A 23930-nucleotide genomic window follows, 5' to 3' on the forward strand; every position below is an offset into this window, starting at 1 on the left:
CATTTCAGTGTTATGAAATGTTATTATTCTATCATTTCGGTATTATTAATCGTTTTAATGAATAATTTCAGCATTATGAAATGTTTGATCAATGACATCTATCACTGGCCTGTTTTTGATCAGACTGCAGGGCTGGTGGGCATATTTATTCCTGAAAGGCCGGCAGCAGAACCCTGGCACTGCAGCGATAAGAAGCTGAATCAAAGTAGGTTGCAGGGCGTGCGATTACTTCAGACACAGATCGTGCCAAAGGCGTCAGCAAATGGGGTCTCGCAGTGCGCAGAAAGGTTACACTTGAAAGAAATGACTGATTAACAAGAAAGTGACAAAGAAAATGCTAAAATAGCTCCTGGTGTGACTTTGAGCCGTCAGATGAATAATGTTTTAGAGGGAGAAACTAAAAGACGCAGAGATTACATTGCTGACCTATTTCTAAGCTCCATGCTCATTTTAAGCCTCACAGACTCTCTGCCTCTCAAGATAGAGCCCCCTGCTCTACCAATTATCATTTTTTTTCTTCTCACAAAAACAATTGACTAAACAGACCTGTGTAAGTTCAACCTTTGAACTTAGTTTAGCACTGTTGTTAACTAGGCTAACTGCATTAGCTCTCTGCAGTAACACGACCGAGCTGAGATCACTGCATTAGTATGCTGTGGCTGAGCTTTCTGCATTAACATATGCAGTCCCTGGGGGCCGCGTCTCTGCTGCGCATTAGCGTTTCACAAGCTCAGCAGATCCAAGTGATGCAGCCGCCCATCTTATACAGGTTCTCAATACGGAACTGAGGCTTTTTACATTCTGAGCAAGACTCCCTTAAGCAGGCGACATTGCAGACTGGAAAAACTATGGAAACATCAGAGCGTGGCAACACACTGGAAGTACAGTGGTCCCGAGTGAAGTGTATTTAATGCAGTTTTACTATGTAATGATCAATTAATAGGACCTGTGTTTCTCTGAAGCCCTGAGTTCTTGCTGTGTGTTGATTGGTCGTTGGAGAAGACACATGTTTCATCTCGTCCTGTAATGTGTCTTTGTACACGTGTTGACCATACAATGCAAGGTCAGAGAGCTCGCCTTCTCCTCATTCCTAAAGAGCAAGAGGAAAAAGCGGAAAAAGTCTACACTGCTCAGAGTTACTGCATCTCCCCAATGTTAACGGACAAAGTACAGGGTGACATCATCCAATATATTATGAATTAAGGTGGAATGGAAGTACCAGATTCAATTAATCACGGTGGGAGGTGCTGCAGGAATATGGCATCCTGCGGCTAGTACTGTGTGCCACATTCATTTGCATTAATTTATTTAGCAGATGTACAATAGAGAGTGCAGGGTTTGTCAGGCCCTGCGGCTATTGGGTGCCCTGCTCCAGGCCCTGACAGTGAAATTCACTCAGGGGATTTGAACCAGCGACCTTCCGATCACAGGCATACCAACCTAAGTCACCCCCCCCCCTTATGAATAAAGTAGGGGTTTGCATACATGGCATAAAGTCAAAGTCATTTACAGTGGGTGCTGTCCTCCGGCAAGGGTGCATCTCGTCTCCGCTCCTGTTTGAGATTTTTTTGGAGAGGAGATCAAAGCCTTGCAGTGCCTGTACGGGTGACCAGTATAGGTGGCTAAAAGTGACATGCCTGCTACTTGCACATGACGTCACTGTATTTGTCGCACCTATCCAGGACCCACCCAGCACTCACCTGAGCAGAACAGCGCCGAGTGCAAAACAGCGGGGATGGGAATCAGCGCCTCTAAATCTGAGGCTTTGATACTCTCTCGGAAATGAGTAGATTGGCCATTACTGGGGAGGGGTTTACTGGCCAATCCTCACCTACAGCCAGGAGCCATGGAAAATGAGGGAAAGAACAGGGGCGTCTACTTTTTCTACAGTGTTTCTAAGCACATTCCTGACGGGGGGGGGGGGCGCACATTCCTCCATATCAATGCCCAGGGGCGGCCCCAGGACAAAGGGAAGGGATTATGTCTGCCAGCCGGTTTGGGAACATCTGAGAAGCTAGAGAACGTGGGATTGGACAGAGAGGTCATTCCACCACCATAACCCTCACCGGGAGAAAATGACATAGACGATTTGCTTTCACAGTAGATCTGTTCACAGATCAGTGCATGTAACTGCATAAGTTAATAACAAGGAAAATGACCTATGAGCAGCTATAAATGACCCGTACATGGAGCAAATGTCAGGCCTGTATGAAGGTCCGGCAGAGACTGGCATACCAAAGGTCTGACCCCAGTGGCCCCCCTCCTGCCAGTGTCAAAATAACCTAAAGCACTTTTAGTGCATCATCTAAAAAGGGAAAAATTTACTTTAATTGGGGTAAAATACTGCACGGCAAGAAATGAAAAAACAGACAATTCAGAGATGAAAATCAAACAAAAGAGGGGTGTAATTATGCTGCTGTAGCCGTATCTGCCAGAGCTGACATATTGCCTTCATCTAACTGCTTGTGCTGCCTCTAGTCTCCCCTGCTTTGGCTAAGTGCATCTTTTATTTCCCCTACCCCTCCTGGGGTGTGCTGCCTGGAGATCGCAAATTATCGGGATATTCTGCTGACCCCACGGCCTGCGACACCTCTCCTACCTGCAGCATCTTTCCGACCTGCCCGCCCTCCTGCCTGTGACGTCTCACCTGCCCGCCCTCCTGCCTGTGACGTCTCTCCTGCCCGCCCTCCTGCCTGTGACGTCTCTCCTGCCCGCCCTCCTGCCTGTGACGTCTCTCCTGCCCGCCCTCCTGCCTGTGACGTCTCTCCTGCCCGCCCTCCTGCCTGTGGCGTCTCTCCTGCCCGTCCTCCTGTCTGTGACATCTGTCCTGCCCGCCCTTCTGCCCGTGACGTCTCTCCTGCCCGCCCTCCTGCCTGTGACGTCCCTCCTGCCCGCCCTTCTGCCTGTGACGTCTCTCCTGCCCGCCCTTCTGCCTGTGACGTCTCTCCTGCCCGCCCTCCTGCCTGTGACGTCCCTCCTGCCCGCCCTCCTGCCTGTGGCGTCTCTCCTGCCCGTCCTCCTGTCTGTGACATCTGTCCTGCCCGCCCTTCTGCCCGTGACGTCTCTCCTGCCCGCCCTTCTGCCTGTGACGTCTCTCCTGCCCGCCCTTCTGCCTGTGACGTCTCTCCTGCCCGCCCTTCTGCCTGTGACGTCTCTCCTGCCTGCCCTGCTGCTGTACCACTGTTCCTGCCATCAGAAGCAGCACCAGCACCTGACTGCCATTACATATCTGTCCCCCACTTTGAGACTCAAATCTTTTTCCTTGCCACTGTCGCCTCTGGCTTGCTCACTGGGGGCTTTGGGCAGGGATAATGTAAAGTGCTTTGAGACAATGTAATGTTATGAAAATGCACTATAAAAACAGAATTGAATTGAATTGCAGTTAGAAATGGATGGATTGGGGGGGGCTGAGTCTTGGGGGTGGGGGGCGATGGCGAACTATTCATAACTTAAGCCAAAAAATACTAATTTATATGGGGGGGGGGGGCTAAAAAACATTTTAGGGTGAATAGATGTGCTTAATCCCTGCTGTGCTTCACCTCTGTCCAGTCCCATGGCCACATCCTTCGTCTTACTGCTGCTGTCCGCCACTGTCTGTGTGGTCGCTAGGTGTCAGCGTACACTGTTTGTATGTCCCGTCAGCCTGCACTACAGTGTGTGTACACAAATATGTGTGTGCGAGCGAGAGAATCCATCCATCCATCCATCCATCCATTTTCCAAACCGCTTATCCTACTGGGTGGTAGGGGGTCCGGAGCCTATCCTGGAAACAATGGGCACGAGGCAGGGAACAATCCAGGATGGGGGGCCAGCCCATCGCAGGGCACACTCACACACCATTCACTCACACATGCACTCCTATGGGCAATTTAGTAACTCCAATCAGCCTCAGCATGTTTTTGGACTGTGGGGGGAAACCGCAGTACCTGGAGGAAACCCCACGACGACATGGGGAGAACATGCAAACTCCACACACATGTGACCCAGGCGGAGACTCGAACCCGAGTCCCAGAGGTGTGCGGCAACAGTGCTAACCACTGCACCACTGCAGCACTGCACCACGCCAACCCGAGAGAATCCCCACCCTCATTTTACTCCTTATTCCCTCACTTTCTCCTTTTCTTCTCCCCTTCTCTGTACATAGTAGGGATGTCCCAGTCTATCTTTATGGTACCCCAACCCGATCCAATCCATTCGACATTCATATCTGCCGACTGCCGAGTGCCGATCTGATCCGTTAATACGTATGTAAATCACAGACACGTACTGCAGGCACTGGTGCATTTTTCATCCGATTAAACCAGGATATTTCACAATATTCGTCCTTATAACGTTTCTGCTAGTGCCTGATTAGATTCATTGTACCACGCGGCGCAGTCACTCCCTCCTCCCCAAAGGGCAGCATTGCAGACATTGCAGGTAGCCGTGCGGCTACTTTGAGTTTCCAACTGAATGAATTTCCACACGGCTGATATGTCAATAGTTTGTAGTTTCAAACCATGTGGTTTATGGCGGCGTGCGACAGAACCTGACATTCTGCGGAACCGATATAACTTAGGCAGATACAGAAAATTAAACGTATTGATCTTTGGATCAGGCTACGGTAGCCAATACCGATCAATTAAAAAAATGCCTGGATCACCCGGATTCCAGTCTTTGATATTGGCTCAGGACAGCACTGGTTTTTACCCTCCATTCCTCTCTCCTTCTTCACTTTGCTCTCCCACCTTACACTGGGATCAGAATGGTTGCCTGGGTAACAGCGTGTTCTACACTCACACGGAGGCAAAGCTACTGATAGAAACTGATGTGGCTCCTTAGCAACCAGTCATTCCTGTGGCAACCGGTCGTACAGAAGCCCCTTAGTAACCACATATTCTGATGTAGCCTCTCTCACTTTCCGTCCCTCTCTCCTTCTCTCTCTCCCAGCCTTTCTTGCAGTCCGTGCTGAAGATGGCTCATTCCCCTCCAGCTCCGGTTTCTCTTGCCACCTTCACAGCCTCCCTCAGAGTTCAGGCCAGAAGTGATGCTTGCAGATAGACCCCACGGGAGCCTCGCAATGAAGAGCCCACAGGCCTGCAGCGTCTTTCCATCTGTATGACGGCATGCAGCCAGTCCACACTGCAGTGGCCCTCCCAGTCTTGAAAACCCTCACATGACCTCATACCCCCCCGTCTGCTTCCCATCGTCTCATTGTTCGAGTTACATTCATATTCAGAATTGCTGGACAACTCTACGCTGAATTATAATACACCTACTCAAATGAACTGACATGACCCTGGAACAAATACATAATGCATATTTAATTGCACTAAGTGGGGTGGTGGATGGATGGATGACATTCGGGGACCAAATTGTCCCCAAAGTGCGGTAAAACCTGAGGCTCTTTAGGGGACACTTTTAGGTCATTATCTGGATAAACTCAATTTAATAAAAATCTGTAAATACAATCAAAAAAGTAAAAGACGCATTTTGCTTAGTTACTCATGGTTAAGGGTGTCGTTATTGGGATTATTGCTTTGCCGATAGAAATGAATGGAAGGTCCCCATTTTGATAGCTACATGAACTCATCCAAATATGGTACTAGACTCAAAACATGCGTGGGTGTACTGGACGGTTGGTGCAAATCCTGGGGTGACTTTAGCAGAGGTAAGACTTTGCTCAGTACTGTATGTTTAAATGTCATATTTTCTCCTAAGGCCTCCTTCTTATTAGAAGGGTGTCGTTGGGTCTATTTTAGGGGGGCTTCAGCCCCCTTAAAATGTTTTTTAGCCCCCCCCCCAAATAAATGTGTATTTAAATATAAATGTATACATTTATAAGTCATGAATAGTTTGCCATCTGCCAATGCTAGTAAAGACTCCTGATCCATTCATCTCTAAGTACACCGCTGCCTATCAGTACTGCTCATCCACTCAGCCAGTCCAACAGCCAAACCCCACATCAACCGTACACATCACCACAGTCAGCACCGTACCTCTGCTGCGGGCCGCCTCCTGAATAAGCCATAATATTACAAACACCCCTATCCTGTAGCAAGCTGACATCCCCTGACCTTGACTGCAGTGAACAAACAGTGCAGGGGAGAGAAGGAGATTTAGGGCCGGAATTGCACACACACACCCACACACACACACACACACACACACCCTTGAGCAGTGTTGGATGGGCTGAGGTGGGCCGGGCCTGGAACAGAATGTCGACGGCATCACTCAGATTCCCAGCTGAGAACCGGATAGCAAGACAACCTGGATTGGTCCCGTTCAGCGCCCTTCTGGTTAGCTATAATATATATAATATAACTTCTCTTACCTCCAGCAGCACTGGACACGGTTGGCCAATTCTGGACCAGAACCCCCTGCGCACCCTGCATCACCGAGGACTCTTCCATATGGACCGAGCTGGGAGAGAGAGAGAAAATGCATTAGACACACATACACACACACACACACACATACATACACTGTGCCAACACTAGTCAGAGCAAAAGATGGAAAGTGCTGAATAGGAAAGTCAAGAGGTGGTGAAGGTGAGTCACCCGGGTGATACTCAGACAGTGATACTGCCTATGTCAGCCTAACCCATCAGTCACAGTCCAGGTCACCTGGGTGATACTAAGACATTGATATTGCCTATGTCCTCTTGACCCGTCAGTCACAGTCCAGGTCACCTGGTTGAGACACAGACAGTGATACTGCCTATATCAGTCTGACCCGTCAGTCACAGTCCAGGTCACCTGGTTGAGACACAGACAGTGATATTGCCTATATCAGCTTGACCCTTCAGTCACAGTCCAGGTCACCTGGGTAAGACACAGACAGTGATACTGCCTATATCAGCTTGACCCTTCAGTCACAGTCCAGGTGATACATAACGTAGGCCTGAAGTTCAGACACAGCCCTTATTAACCATCTTCACTGCTACATGATTTATAAGGAGTGATATCTCCACTGGCACATGCACAGAAAGCAACTTACACAAATTTACACTTTCACTTATTCATACAGCTATGCATCTGTGACCCAATTTAGGCCGAGTATCTAGGGGACAAGAAGACGGCTGCAGCCCAGTCAAGAGACTTGGGAGAAATGTAGGACACAGCAGTGTAGCTAGGAGTGACATTTCTCAGGTCCTCTGAAGAACACCAAAGCCGCCATCAAAGGACGTCGAGGCATCCTGTAAATGCTGCGGGGGCACCGGTCAGTCCCCACTGCCGACGCAGGTCAGAACCTCTATTCAATTACTTTTAGGCGGAAGGCGATTTAGCGGCTTAAAGTCATCAAGTAGAGGGGAATCTTTTGATTCTTTCTGCTGTGAATAGACTCACAAGTCCCGGAGAAAACTAAGTCAATGCAGCTCAAACCTACTCAGATCTGTGCCCAGACAAGTAACTTCTCAAAGGAAACAGACAAGCTGGCACCGGGTTCATAAAGACAAGTGAGATAGAGAGGATGTGGATTCCAACATAAAAGGTCCCTCATAAAGCATTTCTGTGCCTCCTACCTCCCAGGGGACCCCTAACTTCCTCCTCTAGATTTGGACATGTTATGCTCCTCTCCTACCCACCATAATGAACACACCTCTGCCACATGTCCAGTAATATGAGTGCATGCATCACGAACAGTGGATTCATTCCCGTGGCAGTTACATGTCACCCCCTTACAGCAAATGCCCTGGTTTCTTACTGATCTAAGATCAGTTTACGGATCCGGGGAAGAAAATGCCTTGCACTATTCTGAGCCCTGCAGATGCTAAGATAGACTATCAACTTATTCATAAACAGATTCCGTAGGCAGAATACACAGATGTAGCTGGAAAAAAAAACAACTTGTTCCATTTTTGAATCTCTGGTAGGCAAAATGTGTGCGAGTCTTAAGCAAAATCTGGCTTTTATATACCAGCGATCTTACAATACAATATATAGAATGGAATTTAACAAAATTCTGACCAAAATGCTTTTCTGTGTTTGACCGGTATCAAAAGTATTGTGCAAGGAAAAGTAGTAAAGATGTCCCAATGTTCTTGGTTGATCATTTCAATACAGACAGTGTCAGCGATTAATGATCAACGGGGAAGTCAGGGAGAGAATGGGGGGTGATAAGGAACACAACTGAATTACAATGATCAGAAAGTCTCCATCCAGTCCTGCCCCATCCCTGCCTCATGCTCCTCACAATCCAGGGGTCACTCTTTATATGTAAATTCACTCACAACACCTACACACAGCACCTTGTTGAGGAGGGTTTTTGGAGTATAAAGGGGGGGTGAAGAACTGTCCTTAATTTGCATTAAGCTGCCTTTCAGTACCCGCTGTATGTCTACACTGTATTACATTATATTATTTTTTACTGGTCAATAAACCGCCGCTTTGCTGAAAGTACTCAGTCTCTGCAAGTGGATTCCTTACAATTGGCAGTTTAGAAATTTGAGTGCAAGAAGTATTAATTAAGGCATTTACGTAGTAACAACAAACGGGTTTCTACCTGCACGTGTATGAACAGACGTGTCAATCTTTGCTACCCGTGACGAGTAACAGGCGAGCACACTCCTGCTTTTTGTGTGAAGAATAATAGGTGAGTATGAACCTCTGTGTGTGTGTGTGTGTGTGTGTAAAGTAACACATTACTTACACTTCATCCTTCAGTTCTTACCTCTGCATTCCTGCCCTCAAGGAAGCGGAGTAGCGCCAGTCAGCATTGGGGGCTTTAGGCTGAAGTACGGGGAGAGAGGAAAAGGGAACAATTAGCATTTAAGTACATCTTTAATTTGGCTGTGCCCGTCCATTCCAGTGCCGCACTGCACTCCGCTGCACTTGGGTCGGATGCTCGGGAGTGTCACAGTGTGGCTTCCGGGAAGACTCTTAAACTTCTCATCTCCACTCATCTGAAATGTACAGACCTGATTTCCCAGAAGACACTTGTGTCAAATTTAAAAATAAACGCTGCGATGAGGCTTAGACAAAATGAAAGAGTGACGACTATGTTGGGGGGGGTAATTAAAACAATGACGCAAGCAGACACAGGTGCCCTAACCAGTGAGCAGAGGTAAAAATCCAGACCAGGATTTTATTTCAACCAACCAGATGAACATAAAGAGTCACAGTCACACAGTACTCAACTGGTTGGTTGAAATAAAATCCTGGTCTGGATTTCGACTTTCTGTACCTGAAATTGCCACCTGAGTGCCAGTGAGTGAGGCAGAATGCAAATGACCATCAATAGTGGCCACATCTAAAACTGAAGTCAGACACAATGAACTATATATAAAGCATCAGGCTGTCATGACCAAACAACATTACGGTAAACGTATGAGCCTGCTACAAATGAACAACATCTCCACAAAACCATCAGTCTGCTCTAAACTAACAACATCACAGAATTCATTTTGCTATGAATTAATAACATCACGCCCAAACCAGTCCTGTCCTGAATAAGAACTTCACAGCGTTGCCCTCAATCTGCAATGAATGAAAGAACATTATACCAAATACATCGGCCTTCCTGAGCTTTGCACTGCAGGTCTTCATGTGACCCACCCATACTTGAGGAAGCCAACCATAGTAATTAGTATGACACTGACAGATTTGCTAGCATTTACAACAAAACTTAATGAAAAACCAATTGACCATGTGGTCAAGATCATGGTCATGGTCCTGACCGTGGTCAGGATGTTGGCTGACAATGACAAACGGTTGAGCAAGATGTTAGCATTTAGGATAATAAGGGAAGACAGTGGACACTGCATGGAAACTTCATGGCAAAGAATGGTGGTTGTGACCAGGGTCCATGCAGACACACCTGCAGTGCAGCGTCCGGCATGCTGAGTCTCCGGACAAACATCTGACCACTCTGGCCCGTGAAGAAGCGTTCGGAGCCCATAGTGCCTCCTGGTGGGAGGCCGGTGTTATAGAACATGAAGGTGTCGCTGCCAGATGTGGCAGTCAGACACGTCTTGTAGCAGTAGGTTTTGGTCAACGAGCCATTTCCTCGGACTTCAATGTAGTGGGGCTCCACCTTCAGGTCACGCCGAAGCACTACATTGTTGCCGGGCTGCTGGCCACCGGGGCCCAAGATGCCCTCTGCAGGAGCCTTCTGTGTGACACAGCAGGGGGAGCAAGAGCCTGGCTGGGTGCAGTAGGCGTGGCAACGCACTATGGCAAGAACCACCACAGTCAGGAGGAACACGAAGGTGGTGGCACTGAGGGCGACGATCAGGTAGAGAGTCACGTTGGAGAAGAGCAGCGCCCCATGTGGTCGGATAATCCGCTTGGGATCGGGGATCAGCTTGGGCGGGGCCTCCATGACCGCCACATTGACGGTGACGGTGGCGGACAGCGACGGCTCGCCCTGGTCACGCACCACCACCAAGATACTGAAGAAGGTGGAGTTGTCTTCTACCACTTTGCGTGTGGTGCGCACCTCACCCGTGTGCTCATGCACCTTGAACAGATCGGGCTCGCTGGCCTGCTCCAGCGAGTAGAGCAGCCAAGCATTGCGGCCTGCGTCTGCGTCGTATGCGGCCACCTTGGTGACCAGGTGGCCGGCCTCGGCGTTCTTCAGCACCGTCTCGGTGAAGCGCGAGCCGTTGGCCGGAAGGCTCAGGATCTCCGGGGTGTGGTCATTTTGGTCCGTCACATACAGGTAGACGGTAGCGACGCGGCTGAGAGGGGGCACGCCGCCATCTTGGGCCTTTACCTGGAAGTGGAACTCCCGCAGTGTCTCGTAGTCGAAGGAACGCAGGGCGTAGGCCTCGCCCGTGTCGGGCTGGACGGACACGTACGACGTGACAGGGATGCCGTGGTTGTTGTCGTTGAGCACAGTGTAGGTGATGCGGGCGTTCTCGTTTATATCGGCGTCCTGCGCCCGAACACTGCAGAGCGAGGCCCCGGGTGCGTTGTTCTCCACCACGTACACAGTGTAGGACGTCTGCTCAAAGCGAGGCGGGTTGTCGTTCACGTCTGCAACGTCCACCTCGATGGTCATCTGGGACGAAAGCGGGGGGGTGCCCCCGTCGGTGGCACGCAGCGTCACATTGTAGGCGGCAGTTGTCTCTCGGTCCAGGAAGGCGGCTGTCACGAGGGTGTAGTAGTTCCGGAAGGACTTAATCTTGAATGGAAGCTCTGGGTCGATTTCTAGGCTGACCTGTTTGTTGGGACCCGAGTCTCGGTCCGTTACGCTGATGAGTGCCACCACTGTGTCGGCCCGCGCGTCCTCCCGGACGGGGCTGGACAGTGAGGACAGCACGATTTCGGGCACGTTGTCGTTTACGTCCACTACTTCCACCACCACTTTACAGTGTACGGCCACGGCTGCTGGACCCCGGTCCATAGCCTGCACATACATTTCGTAGGAACTGGTGTCCTCGTAGTCGACAGGGCTCCGCAATCTGATTTCCCCAGAGTTGGCATCCATGCTGAACATCTGTCGGACCCTCTCTGGCGTGTAGCTGCTGAAGGAATAATACACCTCCCCATTTGAGCCCTCATCCAGGTCAGTGGCATTTAGCTTTATGACCAGCGTGTCCTTGGGTGAGTTTTCCAGCAGTTTCACTTTATACACCGAGCTGTCAAACACAGGAGTGTTGTCATTTGCATCCAGGACGCGCACGTTAATTGTAGCCGTGCCGGTTTTCGCTGGCGTGCCTCCATCCACAGCTGTCAGGATAAACTGATGGGAGGCGGTCTGCTCGCGGTCCAATGCCTTTTTAAGCACGAGCTCAATTTGCTTATTGTTCACCAATGGTCTGTTAGTGTCCAACGCGAAATGCTCGTTTGGACTGAGGCGGTACAGCCGAATTGAATTAGACGCTATGTCAAGATCTTGCGCGCTCTCCATAGGAAAGCGAGAGCCCGGGAGAGCAGCTTCGGAAATGTCCAGCTGGATCTCGCCCGTGGAGAACTGCGGCGCGTTATCATTCACGTCCAAAACCTCCACCTCCACATTATGCACTTCCGACGGATTCTCCACTACAACCTCCAGATTTAATAGGCAGGGTTTATTTAAGTCGCATAGCGTCTCTCGATCTATCCTGTCAGTCACACACAGTTTTCCATTTTTAGGATTGATACCCACGTATCGCTTTCCGTCGATAGAGGTTACCTTTAAATTTCGAGTCGACAGCTTTTTCAGATCTAGCCCCAAATCAAGCACGATATCTCCAACTACTGTTCCTTCTTCTGATTCCTCCGGAACCGAGTACCTAATTTGTCCAAATGCAAATCCGCCGAAAAGAAAAAAGACAAAAACGAAAATGGATATAGGCACGTTCCTCTTAATGTTCATACACCCCCTTTCCACGGCCATTGCAAGCGCATAGATTCCGCACACGGATTGAAATCAGCTATCCGTCTTTTTCTCTTCCAGGATGTTGCTTCGTGCAGCCTCCTTAAAAAAAACTCGATGTCCAGCTACATGCAAAACGACCAACACACCCACTCCGTCTGTCTTTAAACTGGTACTTCAGCGATGCCTCCATTTTCCTTTGTCCCTGCTTCTCTTTTTTTCTGCTCGGCGGCGGCTGACGGGTGTGTTTCCCTGCCGCTGGTGCTGCGGATCGCTCCTCGCAGCCCCCCCGCCCCCCTCTATCACCACCCTTATTTCTCTCCATTTCTCTCTCCCTCTCTGCCTGAGCGTACGGAGCGGAGCCTGTGCTGGGGGATGGGCAGCCTTATCAAATACAGTTTGCTGCTTTCTTGCAGCTCACAGGAAAATATTCAACCAAATGAAATTGTCGAAAACAAGACAATACTCATTATACATTGAATACTTTCACGCACGCTTCATCGCGTGCACTAAATCAGATTTTACACGATGACGGGCGATACGTTCATTCCGCATTCTTTCCATCGGCGCCTGCATAGTAAATTTAGCAAACCTCATTACTGTTCTTTTTTTAACAATCACACGTCCTAGTCATTTGTGGAAGAATGGTACTGCGGTTGGGGGAATTATGGGGTTAATGCTTTGTCTTAGGCCTTACGCAAGAAGATAATGTTACATTTGGGGTTGTCTTTGTCCTAGGATTCGGGACAGAGTATGTTGTTTTTGTCAGGGTAAAATTCGGGAGAAGAGGTATGCTGGGGAAAATAGGGCCTGGAACACGCTGACCTCACACCAGTCAAGGAACTGTCCTAATTGGGAAAAGGGAATGAATCTGTTGGGCTTGAGAGGGAAGGCTGTCATGTTAACAGCCAACAGCACATGAGCAGTTGGGAGGGGAGAGTCCAGCTTTTATTGTTCGTGGTAATTTGAGCTAATAATGTAAAATACTTAATGTCATTGCAGGATATCACAGGTACACCTGCCTGACCACTGTCAGTACAAATAGCGTAATGATAAAACAATAGGTAATTAATCAATCAATCAAGTAATCATGTAATTAGTAAGCATGATTGGAGGTTGGAAGAGGAAATTTATGGATGGAGATGCTATATGGTGACCAATAATGTGGAAGGAAAACTTGTAAGGGGGGGGGGTTTAAAGTATATAACAGAGCACTTTTCTTCTGAGGGGGGTGAAAGCACCCAGGTTATCCGGAGCCCTCTGTCTCATTAACATGCATCATTTGACTAATAAAGAAGATTTTTCCTTACCGACCCTGAATTTGGGGCTCAGATTTTGCCACCATTACTCTCAAATCTTTTTCAGTGACTGAGTACAACCGAAGCACCACCGTAAGAACAAAAGATTTTGATTCTCACATGTTTAGTTGATTTTTTTTTTTTAATGGATGTTTAAACTCAATGCGAATTTTCCCAAGTCTCAGTTAACAGCAAATGTCCTTCGGCAATTTTAATGTGCAAGAAAACATAAATTACATCACTTCCTCTAGTGCCGAATGACATCATTATCTGCCAGGTCAGCCTCTCCTACCCCTTGCTATTGGATTAGATAAGTATCTTTGTAGTTATAATGTTGCCAGTGCAGATGCACAGCAGTCTTCTTAAACTTTAACCAGGTCGTGTAATTTAGGAGCCATTTAAAAGGCTACATTTATGCAGCACTGTGTTATATTTGCCGAGACCTCAGTTCGCATTGAGTTTATGTTCATGCCCCAATGTTACATGCAAATCTAAGAAAGGGGACAATTCAGAGGGTCTCCTGACCATATGTGACCTGGGGCTGTGCACAAGGTTCCTCTGTCGTCTGTTGGCGATTGGTGGGCGTCTCCTCGGCCTGCTCCGCAAGCAAACTGCACCAGCATCCAACTCTGTTACTCCCTCAAAATGCCTTCCGTCCGCATCACTTCTTCAATGCAGGGCAGTGTCTCCATACCCAGATGTCCAGTTAAAGTCTATCCCGGGATGCTCAGGGCATGAAGCTGCAGAACAGCCCGGACAGGCTGCCAGTCAATTACCGTGGGAGGAAACCGCAGCACCCAGAGGGACTCCGGACAGGCAGGGGAAAAATATCCGCCGGCCACATACACCGAGCCGGTGGCAAGAATCGAAGCCATATCCTCAGAGGTGCAAGGCTACAGTGCTACCTACCAAACCACTACCTACCAAAATCCCTTCTCAAATGTACATCTGTTTGATCGTAATGTAAAAATGACAGGAATTATTATGGCAAAACGAAACAAAGTGAAAAAGAGCAAAATAATTCAAGCCAGCAGGTAAAAAAACATTTTCCTTTAACTGGCCTCTCTATTAACTTACACCCTTTCTCTGTGGATTTAGCTGCTAACTTGATTAGCATCTTCACCTTGAACAAGGACAATTTTACTAATTTCACTAACTCACTGCACGTTATCTGGGTAAAACACTTTTCTTGCGGGTCACCATTCATTGCAGATCAGCCCCCATCCACGTTTCTCTCTCACTCTGTCCTTTTCCCTTCACACTCTCTCATCCTCTCACTCCCTCTCCCACCCTGCATCTCCCACACAACCCCCAGTCTTCCTCTCTCCTCCTCGTTCTATTTCCTGCTCATCCCCTCCCTCTCTTCCTCTCTCTTCTGCTCTCTCTCTCATCCCACTCCAGCCTGTCTTGCTCCCTCTCTCTGCATCCCCTGCTTGAAAAATATCTTATAGATGTGTTTTACATGACTACAGTCAGGGGTACCAGTAAAGATTTTGGAGCCCATTAAAGTGCATCGCATTGGTCCCCCCACCCAGACAAATCCGATCATGTTCCAAATTTTTAGAGCCCTGGAAATTCCACTCCCCCCTCCCTTTATGGCACCCCTGACTACAGTAAAAATTTTGTGTTTAAGGGCATGATATTTTTTCCTGCAGAAATACATTTATTTTTTTCCATACTCACACACTATGCAAAATCTCACACTGTGAGAAGGGCATTAATTATAATAATCAAGAAGGAGTGCAGTAAAGATAAGACAAGACTGGTATTTTGGGAGTACAGTGTGTGATCACAAAGCAAACGTACATAATGAAAAGGAAGAACTGTGGACAGAGTAACAGAAAAACTGACGGCATTCTGCCAGCTACCACTGCAAATCAATCTGTCATCCAGCAGAATGTAGCAAGCTGCTAAACTGCAGTCGATGCATGCTCTCCCAGCAGGAAGACGGAGCCAGTGTGCCAAGCAGATGAGTGCTCGGTGTAGGTGTATTAGTGTGGATGCATAATATGCTGCGTTCTTAGCATTGTGGAGGAGGACAGGAGGAGAGGGACCAGGTGCAGTTATGTGTGACAGGGAACCAAGCACAGGTAAGTGTGTTAGGAGACCATGCAGAACTAGGTGTGTCAGGGGACCAACGGAGACCGGGTTCTGTAACCGGCTGAAGGGCACTACTCTGATTCAGTGACTCTCTCTCTCTCCCTCTCTCTCTCATTCATTCTTTGTAAAACTTTTCAATGGGATACGCAGAGAGCCTCCTGACGTCCAGCCCAGTCAGCTGAGTCACAGCATCTACCTTCATATCTGGTCTTAAATTCACACATCACACCCAATCGCAAAGCCAGCCTCGTAACAGTTAATGAGCCAAACTGGTAAGGCTTCAAATACTGATCTCACACCCAGATTACAAGTGTTAAAATCTATTTTATGTTATGTAGGCATGTGTGACAATTGATGTAATAGTTCAGTAGTGGGGTTTGTTTCAGTAACAGTGGGTTTAAAACTAACAACAATATTACACACAATGACTTTGTAACCAATACAAATGTGGCCACTAACCAAAAGGAACGTGACAACAATAATAAGATCATTAACCAGAAAAAAGTATAATTGCCAGGGAGAATGTAATCATTCACCTTTACACAAAATGAGCACGGCTAATGCAACATGAAATACTAATAAAATCATAGGGTTTTCTTTTCTGTTAGTCTGAGTCAGATGGATATAGAAAAAAATAAAAAAGGGCAAATTCATCTAAAAACACAAGCAATATTTCACAAATAATCCATGAATTCATTTGAAAACCACTTATCTAGAATGTGGCGATGATGAGCCTGCAGTCCGTCCTGAGAAGCAAAGGTGACATGATGGGGAAACGCCAGTCCATCACGGGACGCTCGGCATATTCCTCTACTAAACGCCATTTATCATCACAAAGACCCGGAACACCAAGCAGGACCTCTAGCCGAGTGGGATAGCTTGTCAGATTTAAGGTACCCCAGTTTAAATGGGCTTCATCTTCTGACACTAACATTTAGTTCACACTATTTCAAACATGACAAGTAAACCTGTTATACTAGAAATGCAGCTTAAATAAAAGTTGATAAAAGACTGCAATGAAGGATAGTCCGAATGGTGGATAAACAGCCCCAATCAACTTCTAAACAAATTCAAGCTGTTCTGCAGACTCAGGGTGCAACAGTGTCAGCTTGAACTATCTGTCGACATCTGAACGACATGAAACGCTATGGCAGGAGACCCAGGAGGACCCCACTGCTGACACAGAAACATAAAAAGCCAGACTGGAGTTTGACAAGATGTACTTGAGGAAGCCAAAATCCTTCTGGGAGAACGTCTGGTGGACAGATGAGACCAAGGTAGAGCTTTTTGGTAAAGCTCATCATTCTACTGTTTACAGAAAACGGAATGAGGCCTACGAAGAAAAGAAGACAGTACCTAGAGTCAAACATGGTGGAGGTTCTAAGATGTTTTGGGGATGTTTTGGATGCCTTGACTGTGTGCAAGGCATCATGAAATCTGAAGATTACCAAAAGATTTTGGGGCAAAATGTAGGGCCCAGCGTCAGAAAGCTGGGTCTACGTCAGAGGTCATGGGTGTTCCAGCAGGACAATGACATACTTCTAAAAGCACCCAGAAATGGTTGAAGACAAAGTACTGGAGAGTTCTGAAGTGGCCAGCAATTAGTCTGGATCTAAATCCGCTAACACTTACGGAGAGATCTCAGAATTGCTGTTGGGAGAAGGCACCCTTCAAATCTGAGAGACCTTGAGCAGTTTACAAAAGAAGAGTGGTCGAAAATTCCAGGTAAGAGGTGTAACAAGCTTGTTGCTGGTTATAGGAAGCGACTGATTTCAGTTATTTTTTCCAAAGGGCGTGCAACCAAATATTAAGCTGAGGGTGCCAATAATTTTGTCCGGCACAGTTTTTGAGTTTTGTGTGAAATTATGTCAAATTTGGCTTTTTTTTCTCTGTTTCTTTGTGTTGTTCCAATGCACATAAAGGAAATAAACAGGTGTATAACAAAACATTTGTAACTGTAGCAGTGCTCGGGGAGAAATGGTGCATTTTCTGGAAAAATTCCAGGGGCGTGACTACCCTCCAAACACAAAAAATCCTTAGAAGTGTAAGGGCACAGTGTTAACCACCGAACAAGCATTCCGCTCCTAGCAATAAAAACAACAGCAAACAAGCAGTTGTTGTTATAATTGTTGTTTTGTTGTTGCTGTCGTCATTGTTGTTGTTATTTTAATGTTGTGAATGTTGTTGTTTTTGTTGTTAGGGTGGAATGCTGCTTGTTACGGTAGTAGCAGTAGTAGTGATAATATTACCAGCAAAACATAAGCAAACAAAGCATTAGGGACTGGGTCATGTTGTAGCGCTACTTAGAATCACAAGGCCAGGCAGAGCGTCTTATCTCTATCGGAGTCAGAGGCGCTGCGCGAAGCTGTGGTACTGAACTGCGAATAGAGGCGCTGTCCGGCCTTGTGGTCCTGAACAGGAAGCCGAGGCAGACGATGCCTTGGTTCTGTTTTTCAGCACCACGTGGCTGGACAGCGCCCCCAATTCCGAAGGAGCCTGTCTGTTTCATCACCCCAGTCTTTTATACTTATCTTTGACAGTGGCGTTTGAAGGCTGAGCGGAAATCCAAAGCTCATCTCAGGAATTGTATAACATGGTGACAGTTATTGTAAACGTGCATTAAAAAAAGATCGGAGGCTTCACTAAAATATTTGAATCTTGTTAAGCACAACCTATGAAAATTATACAGACCTATTTTATATTTTATAGACCAATGTACATAAGTCACAACATGCACAATCCATACTGAGTGACTGATTGAGAATAAATGCATTTGAGACCCCTATGCCATGCCAAACAGATTCAAGAAAAATACCTGAAAACTGCATGTTTTAAACCAATAAACAATGCTGTCTTGCCTTTTTTAGCAATATGATATTCAAAGTTTTAGTTTTACAGCATTTGACTTTAAATAATGTTCTATGTCAAAGACATGGAAAATACATGTAAAGTAACTTGAAATAAAGCATGAATACATGGACAGTCTAACACAGCAGACATAACATAACATAACATACCTTGCCACAACCAATGATTATTATGAATGGTTGAACAAAGTGGTGTGTGGTTCAGGTTCTCACAGTCCTTCCTATATTGCATGACACATGTTCTCTTAATAAGCTATTTTGTTTTTCTTCACCGAGTAACAATTTTTTCATATATATATTTGTGAGAACACATTCATTACAAAAAAAAGTCTTAAAGCACCAGAGTAAATTATCTGTAAGATTAGAATATGTACAAGTAAAAATAACTACAACGAAGAGTTACAAAAATCGTATCTGCTCTCCAGGAAGTTATTCTTATCTTGCTGGATAACATGAACAGCACAGCTGTGGTACCCAAACCTCTCCTCTGGGGGCAGCAGAGACATCCCATGTTTAGCTTTAATCCTACCAGCAGTTCCCCTGATTCCATTGATTAAATCGTATGCTACTGTTCAAGTTCAACAAATGAATGAAAGTATAATACTTGGCTACTGCAAATACTTCAGAAGATGCTTCAAAATGGAAATACTGTCACACACATATTTGTCATGTCTTAAAACGTAAAATTATCTTTAGCCGTAAATCAAACCATAGTATGGCTGTTGGGTGAAGCTGCAAATCAAATCAGACAAAGAAATAAGATAAAAATCTGCCCTGATTATGTTAGAATACTTTTCTTTAAGAGTTACGATAGTGTAGTGTGAGCCGATCCAGCTTCAGATGCAGCATAATCATCCTGCAGAAACGGCATCTAGCTCTGCTGTGATGAATTGTTTGTTTATAGCATTTTGGCCCTAAGCACATACTGCACTAAAAATAAATTAGGAGAGGAATTTCCAAATATACTGACTATGTTGTGTTGTTCTCAAAAACTTTGTTGCAATGTTTTCAATACATATACAGCCCTGTATATTGTTTAAATCAGGGGTCACCAACCTTTTTGAAACTGAGCTGCCTCACGGGTACTGAGTCATACGATGGGCTACCAGTCTGAAACGCCCTCCTAAACGTATCTAAACTTCATGTATAATAAACATATTTTAAATGCCTCTTTTTAAATATTGTCATTTTCAAATCCATATAAATGCAAATGTGATTAAAGAAGAATGACAACAGGATAAAATTTAATTTTAGACGCTGCTCTCTGGTGAGTTGTGATATTTCTAGAACAGGTCTGTGGGCGACTCGTGGTTCTTGGGGGCATCCTGATGCCCGTGGGCACCATGTTGGTAACCCCTGGTTTAAAATATTTTAAAAGCTAGTATCACAGAGGAACTCACATATCTGTACAAATGTTCCCATACATCCAGAGAAAGAATTTTCAACGAACTGCTTAACAGAAGTAGTTTAAGACTGGAAATAACAGTTTACAAATAACTCTTATTATTCATCTCTAATTCAGACAAAAAACACCAAAAAGAAGAAGGACAATACTTTTAGTATTATTCTAATACTAACTAATCCGCAATAAAATATTGACATTTTGATCCTATATCTCAGTTTCACAGATCGAATATTTAATTTCAAAGAAACGTTACATATTATTAAATAAAGTCAAAATGTAAACAAAAAATAAAAATCTATATTATATTTTGAAAACCTTCCAAATTTCTCACCTTCTCCCGGGTCGGCAGAGTTTGGTTCCGTTTCAAAGAATCTGTGCCGTTAATACTGATCAGATCGGCATCTGCAGGCGGGAACGGCGCCGGGAAAACCACTACGTCACTCTTCAGTGTGTCTGAGCTAAAACACACGTCATACTGCTGGGTGGATTTAGAGTAAGACCAGCTCCCGTCGGGGTGTGTGGTGATCACCGGAGCGCTGTATCTACTCAAACTGGTGTCCGTCCTGTGGCATTTTACGGCTAACAAACTGATGAGGCTCAGCAGAAATATCACCGACACTGACACGATGGCGATCAGCAAATACAGGTTTAAGTCCGAAAAACTCTCCTCTCTGGTCGGCAGTTGTTTGAAGTGGGTCTGAATTTCACTGTTACTTTCAACAACCACGACATCAATAGACACGGTGGCTGACAGGGATGGGTCTCCGCCATCAGAAACCAAAATGACCAGCGGGTGAGTCTTCAGGTCATTGTCACTCATTCGCCTCTTAGTCCGTATCTCCCCGCTGCTGGTTCCGATTCTAAACAGGTTGCTTCCCTTGGGTTCGGCGATGTGGTAAGAGAGCAGCGCGTTATAACCAGAGTCCGCATCTACAGCTCTGATCTTGGCCACGAAGTAGCCCGCTTCGGCAGAGTAGGGAATGCTCTCAGTACTGACGGAGCCCTGGTCCGAATAGGGCAGGAGGATCCCAGGACTGTTGTCATTCTCATCCAGGATGAAAACCTTCACGGTCACGTTGCTGCTTAGAGGAGGCTCACCAGAGTCTGTGGCCTGAACTTGAAACTGAAAAGTTTTCATTTCTTCGTAGTTAAAAGACTTTAGGCTGTATATCTCCCCACTGGCCGAATTAACGTTTATTACACTAGAAAGCGGAACACTGGCTGAAGAGCCTTCAATGAGCGAGTAAGAAACTCGGGCGTTTTCGTTTTCATCCGGATCAGCCGCAGACAAGGTATACATAACGGTGCCGATCTGATTGTTCTCTTTTACATAGATATTTATCATCGGCTCTGGGAAGCGCGGCGCGTTGTCGTTCACATCAGAAACGTGCACAGTAATGACGCTGGTGCTGGACAGAGGCGGGGTTCCCTCATCTGTAGCTGTGATGGTGACATTATACTGAGAAGCAATTTCTCTGTCCAGCGGTCCATCAAGAATAATAGAATAGTAGTTGCTATATGTCGTTTGAAGCTTAAATGGAACTGCACCGTTTAATGTACAATTTAATTTTCCATTGCTGCCTCCGTCGTTATCAGTAACAGTAACGAGGGCTATCGCGGTTCCTTTTTTTGAGTTTTCCTTAATAGTGTTTAACAGAGAAGTAACACTAATTTGAGGTAAGTTGTCATTGACGTCGGTTACTTCAACAATCAGTTTGCAATGTGTAACCATGGGCGACTGGCCTTTATCTTGAGCTTCCACTCTAATCTCATAGAATGCCGATTTTTCGAAATCTATGTCACCTTTTACGGTGACGTCGCCGGTGTCCGGATCTATCATAAAAGTCTCCAAAATCTTTTCCTGGCCGTGTCTATTAAACAAATACAAAACCTCTCCATTTTTTCCTTCGTCGGCGTCCGTCGCATTCAGTGATATAATTTTAGTCCCTGGCGGCGCATTTTCAACAACACGAACTTTATAAAGCGAGCTGCTGAATACCGGACTGTTGTCATTGTTGTCCAACACGTTCACGGTAATCTCTAATGTCCCGGATCGAGGAGGTTTTCCTCCGTCAAAGGCAGTAAGTACGAGCTGGATCACGGCCTGTTTCTCTCTGTCTAAAGCTTTCTGTAGGACTAACTCAGCAGATACACTCTGTTCTCCCTCTCTTTGCATTTCCAGAGTAAAGTGGTCGTTCGTACTAAGCTTGTACGTTTTTACAGAGTTACTACCCACATCAGGATCAAAAGCACTCATTAAAGAAAATCGAGTGCCAGACGGCGTTGATTCTGAAATATTCAAAATCTGCCATTTTACGGGAAAGGCAGGCGAATTGTCATTTATATCTAATACATTTATTTCTACTCGGTGCAAACTCAAAGGATTTTGGATTATCGCCTCCACGTTTAAAGAACAGGAACGGGCATTTGGACAAATATCTTCTCGATCAATTCTGTCATTTACATACAAAATTCCCGTTTTCAGATTTACCTTGAAATATGTCTGCAGTCCTGAAACCAACTGAAACATGCGTGCTTCCATTTCCTGGACGTTTATATTCAAATCCTTGGCTATATTTCCGACAAATGTACCTCGGTTTACTTCCTCGGAGACGGAATATTCAATCTGCCCCCATGTCAGTCCGCAAATCACAACAAAGGTGAAATAGAAAATCCAACACCGAACAGGCCTATTACCGAGCCATGGGACATCCATCGTTTAAAGCGTCTACTTACAATTGTACTACACCATACAGCCGTTCATAGTAAAACAAAATCGCCAGAATCAATGCAGCATTTTAATTCCACTCCTCGACTGCGGCCGGTGTTGCCATAACACAATGACGGTAGTGCATATTCCGACTATACAAGCCCAAGATGCCCATATGACTGGCCATGAAAGAGGCGGATCCCGGATCAGACTTTACGGTCAGCAACGACATCATGTGGATAAAATAGGGTGTGACATTGAGATCTTTTATTTAACTCAAAAACACTGTTAACTGGCAAGACTACTAATATAATAAAACAAAATACTGCAACTAAGAAAGGGAAATTAAGGAAAGTAAACGAGGAGAATGTGTAACAGCAGACGCAGTTGCTGCCATTGCAGTTGTCTCCAACCACACAACACTAAATCACTTGAAAGAAGAACAGGCTTTAGTGTGCAAATGCAAAAAAAACACAGAAATAAAAAACCAGAAGCTTTAAAAGAAGCTCAGGTGACCAAACTAAAGAAAAGAAATCCTTAGAAAAATATTAGATTCTGGCATTTTAAAATAACATTTTACCCCAATGATGCATGCTGGCCGAGTGGTTAGCACCACTGACTCACACCTGTGGGCGCAGGATTCGAGTTTCCGCTATACGGCTCGCGTGATCTCCTCGTGCCATCTGAGAGTCCGTAAATATGCACGGGTAAACTTTAGCTGCCAGACTGCCCATATATATATGCACGTGAGTGTGCCATAGTTGGGGCGCCTTCCTGGGCTGTTCCCTGCCTTGCGCTCAGAGGCTATGGGCGCTTAAACTCAGACAAGTTCTTGATTGACACTTCTGTTATACTCCAAAGAAGACACGAAATAGAAGAAAAGGGCATGTCGATATTAAGTTATTATGCGTAGGTCTATATCTGCTTTCTAGTTACACACACACACACACACACACACACACACACACACACACAGATATATATATATATATATATAAAAAACAAACCGTAAAGTAGGAAACAACAAAAAATGTTGGAGTGAAGTTTTACTAAATAATTCAAGAAAAAAAAAAAATCAGAATGAATATAAAACAGAAGAATAGTTCTGTCAGGTATGCTACTCCCATACCTTATTGCTGTTGGGTAGAGTATGGTTCCTTTATAATATATCAGCCCCATGAATGCTTATCAATTCCGCATCAACAGGGGAAGAGTTGGTTGGAAAAACCACTAAGTCTACTCAAACTGGTGTCGTATCGCTGAATAGC

At 45.8% G+C, this 23930-nt stretch overlaps 1 protein-coding gene across 8 annotated transcripts in view; it reads right to left on the reverse strand.

Annotated features, from left to right (window-relative positions):
- The window catches only part of LOC125712605 (protocadherin alpha-C2-like), a 114007-nt gene that overhangs the window by 2986 nt on the left and 87091 nt on the right, over window positions 1–23930 (reverse strand). For 5 of the 8 annotated variants that reach the window (XM_048982823.1, XM_048982825.1, XM_048982824.1 and 2 more), the window contains exons 2-3: window positions 8653–8711; window positions 6314–6402 (exon numbers count right to left, since the gene is read on the reverse strand). In XM_048982823.1, the coding sequence (XP_048838780.1) occupies window positions 6314–6402; window positions 8653–8711 (148 nt within the window). Of the gene's footprint in view, window positions 1–6313; window positions 6403–8652; window positions 8712–9798; window positions 13356–20283; window positions 22810–23930 lie in introns of those variants that run through there. The other 3 variants (XM_048982827.1, XM_048982821.1, XM_048982820.1) reach the window with 3 other exon arrangements.

Source organism: Brienomyrus brachyistius, chromosome 18, assembly GCF_023856365.1.
Source record: "Brienomyrus brachyistius isolate T26 chromosome 18, BBRACH_0.4, whole genome shotgun sequence".
Classification (NCBI taxonomy): Eukaryota; Metazoa; Chordata; class Actinopteri; order Osteoglossiformes; family Mormyridae; genus Brienomyrus; species Brienomyrus brachyistius.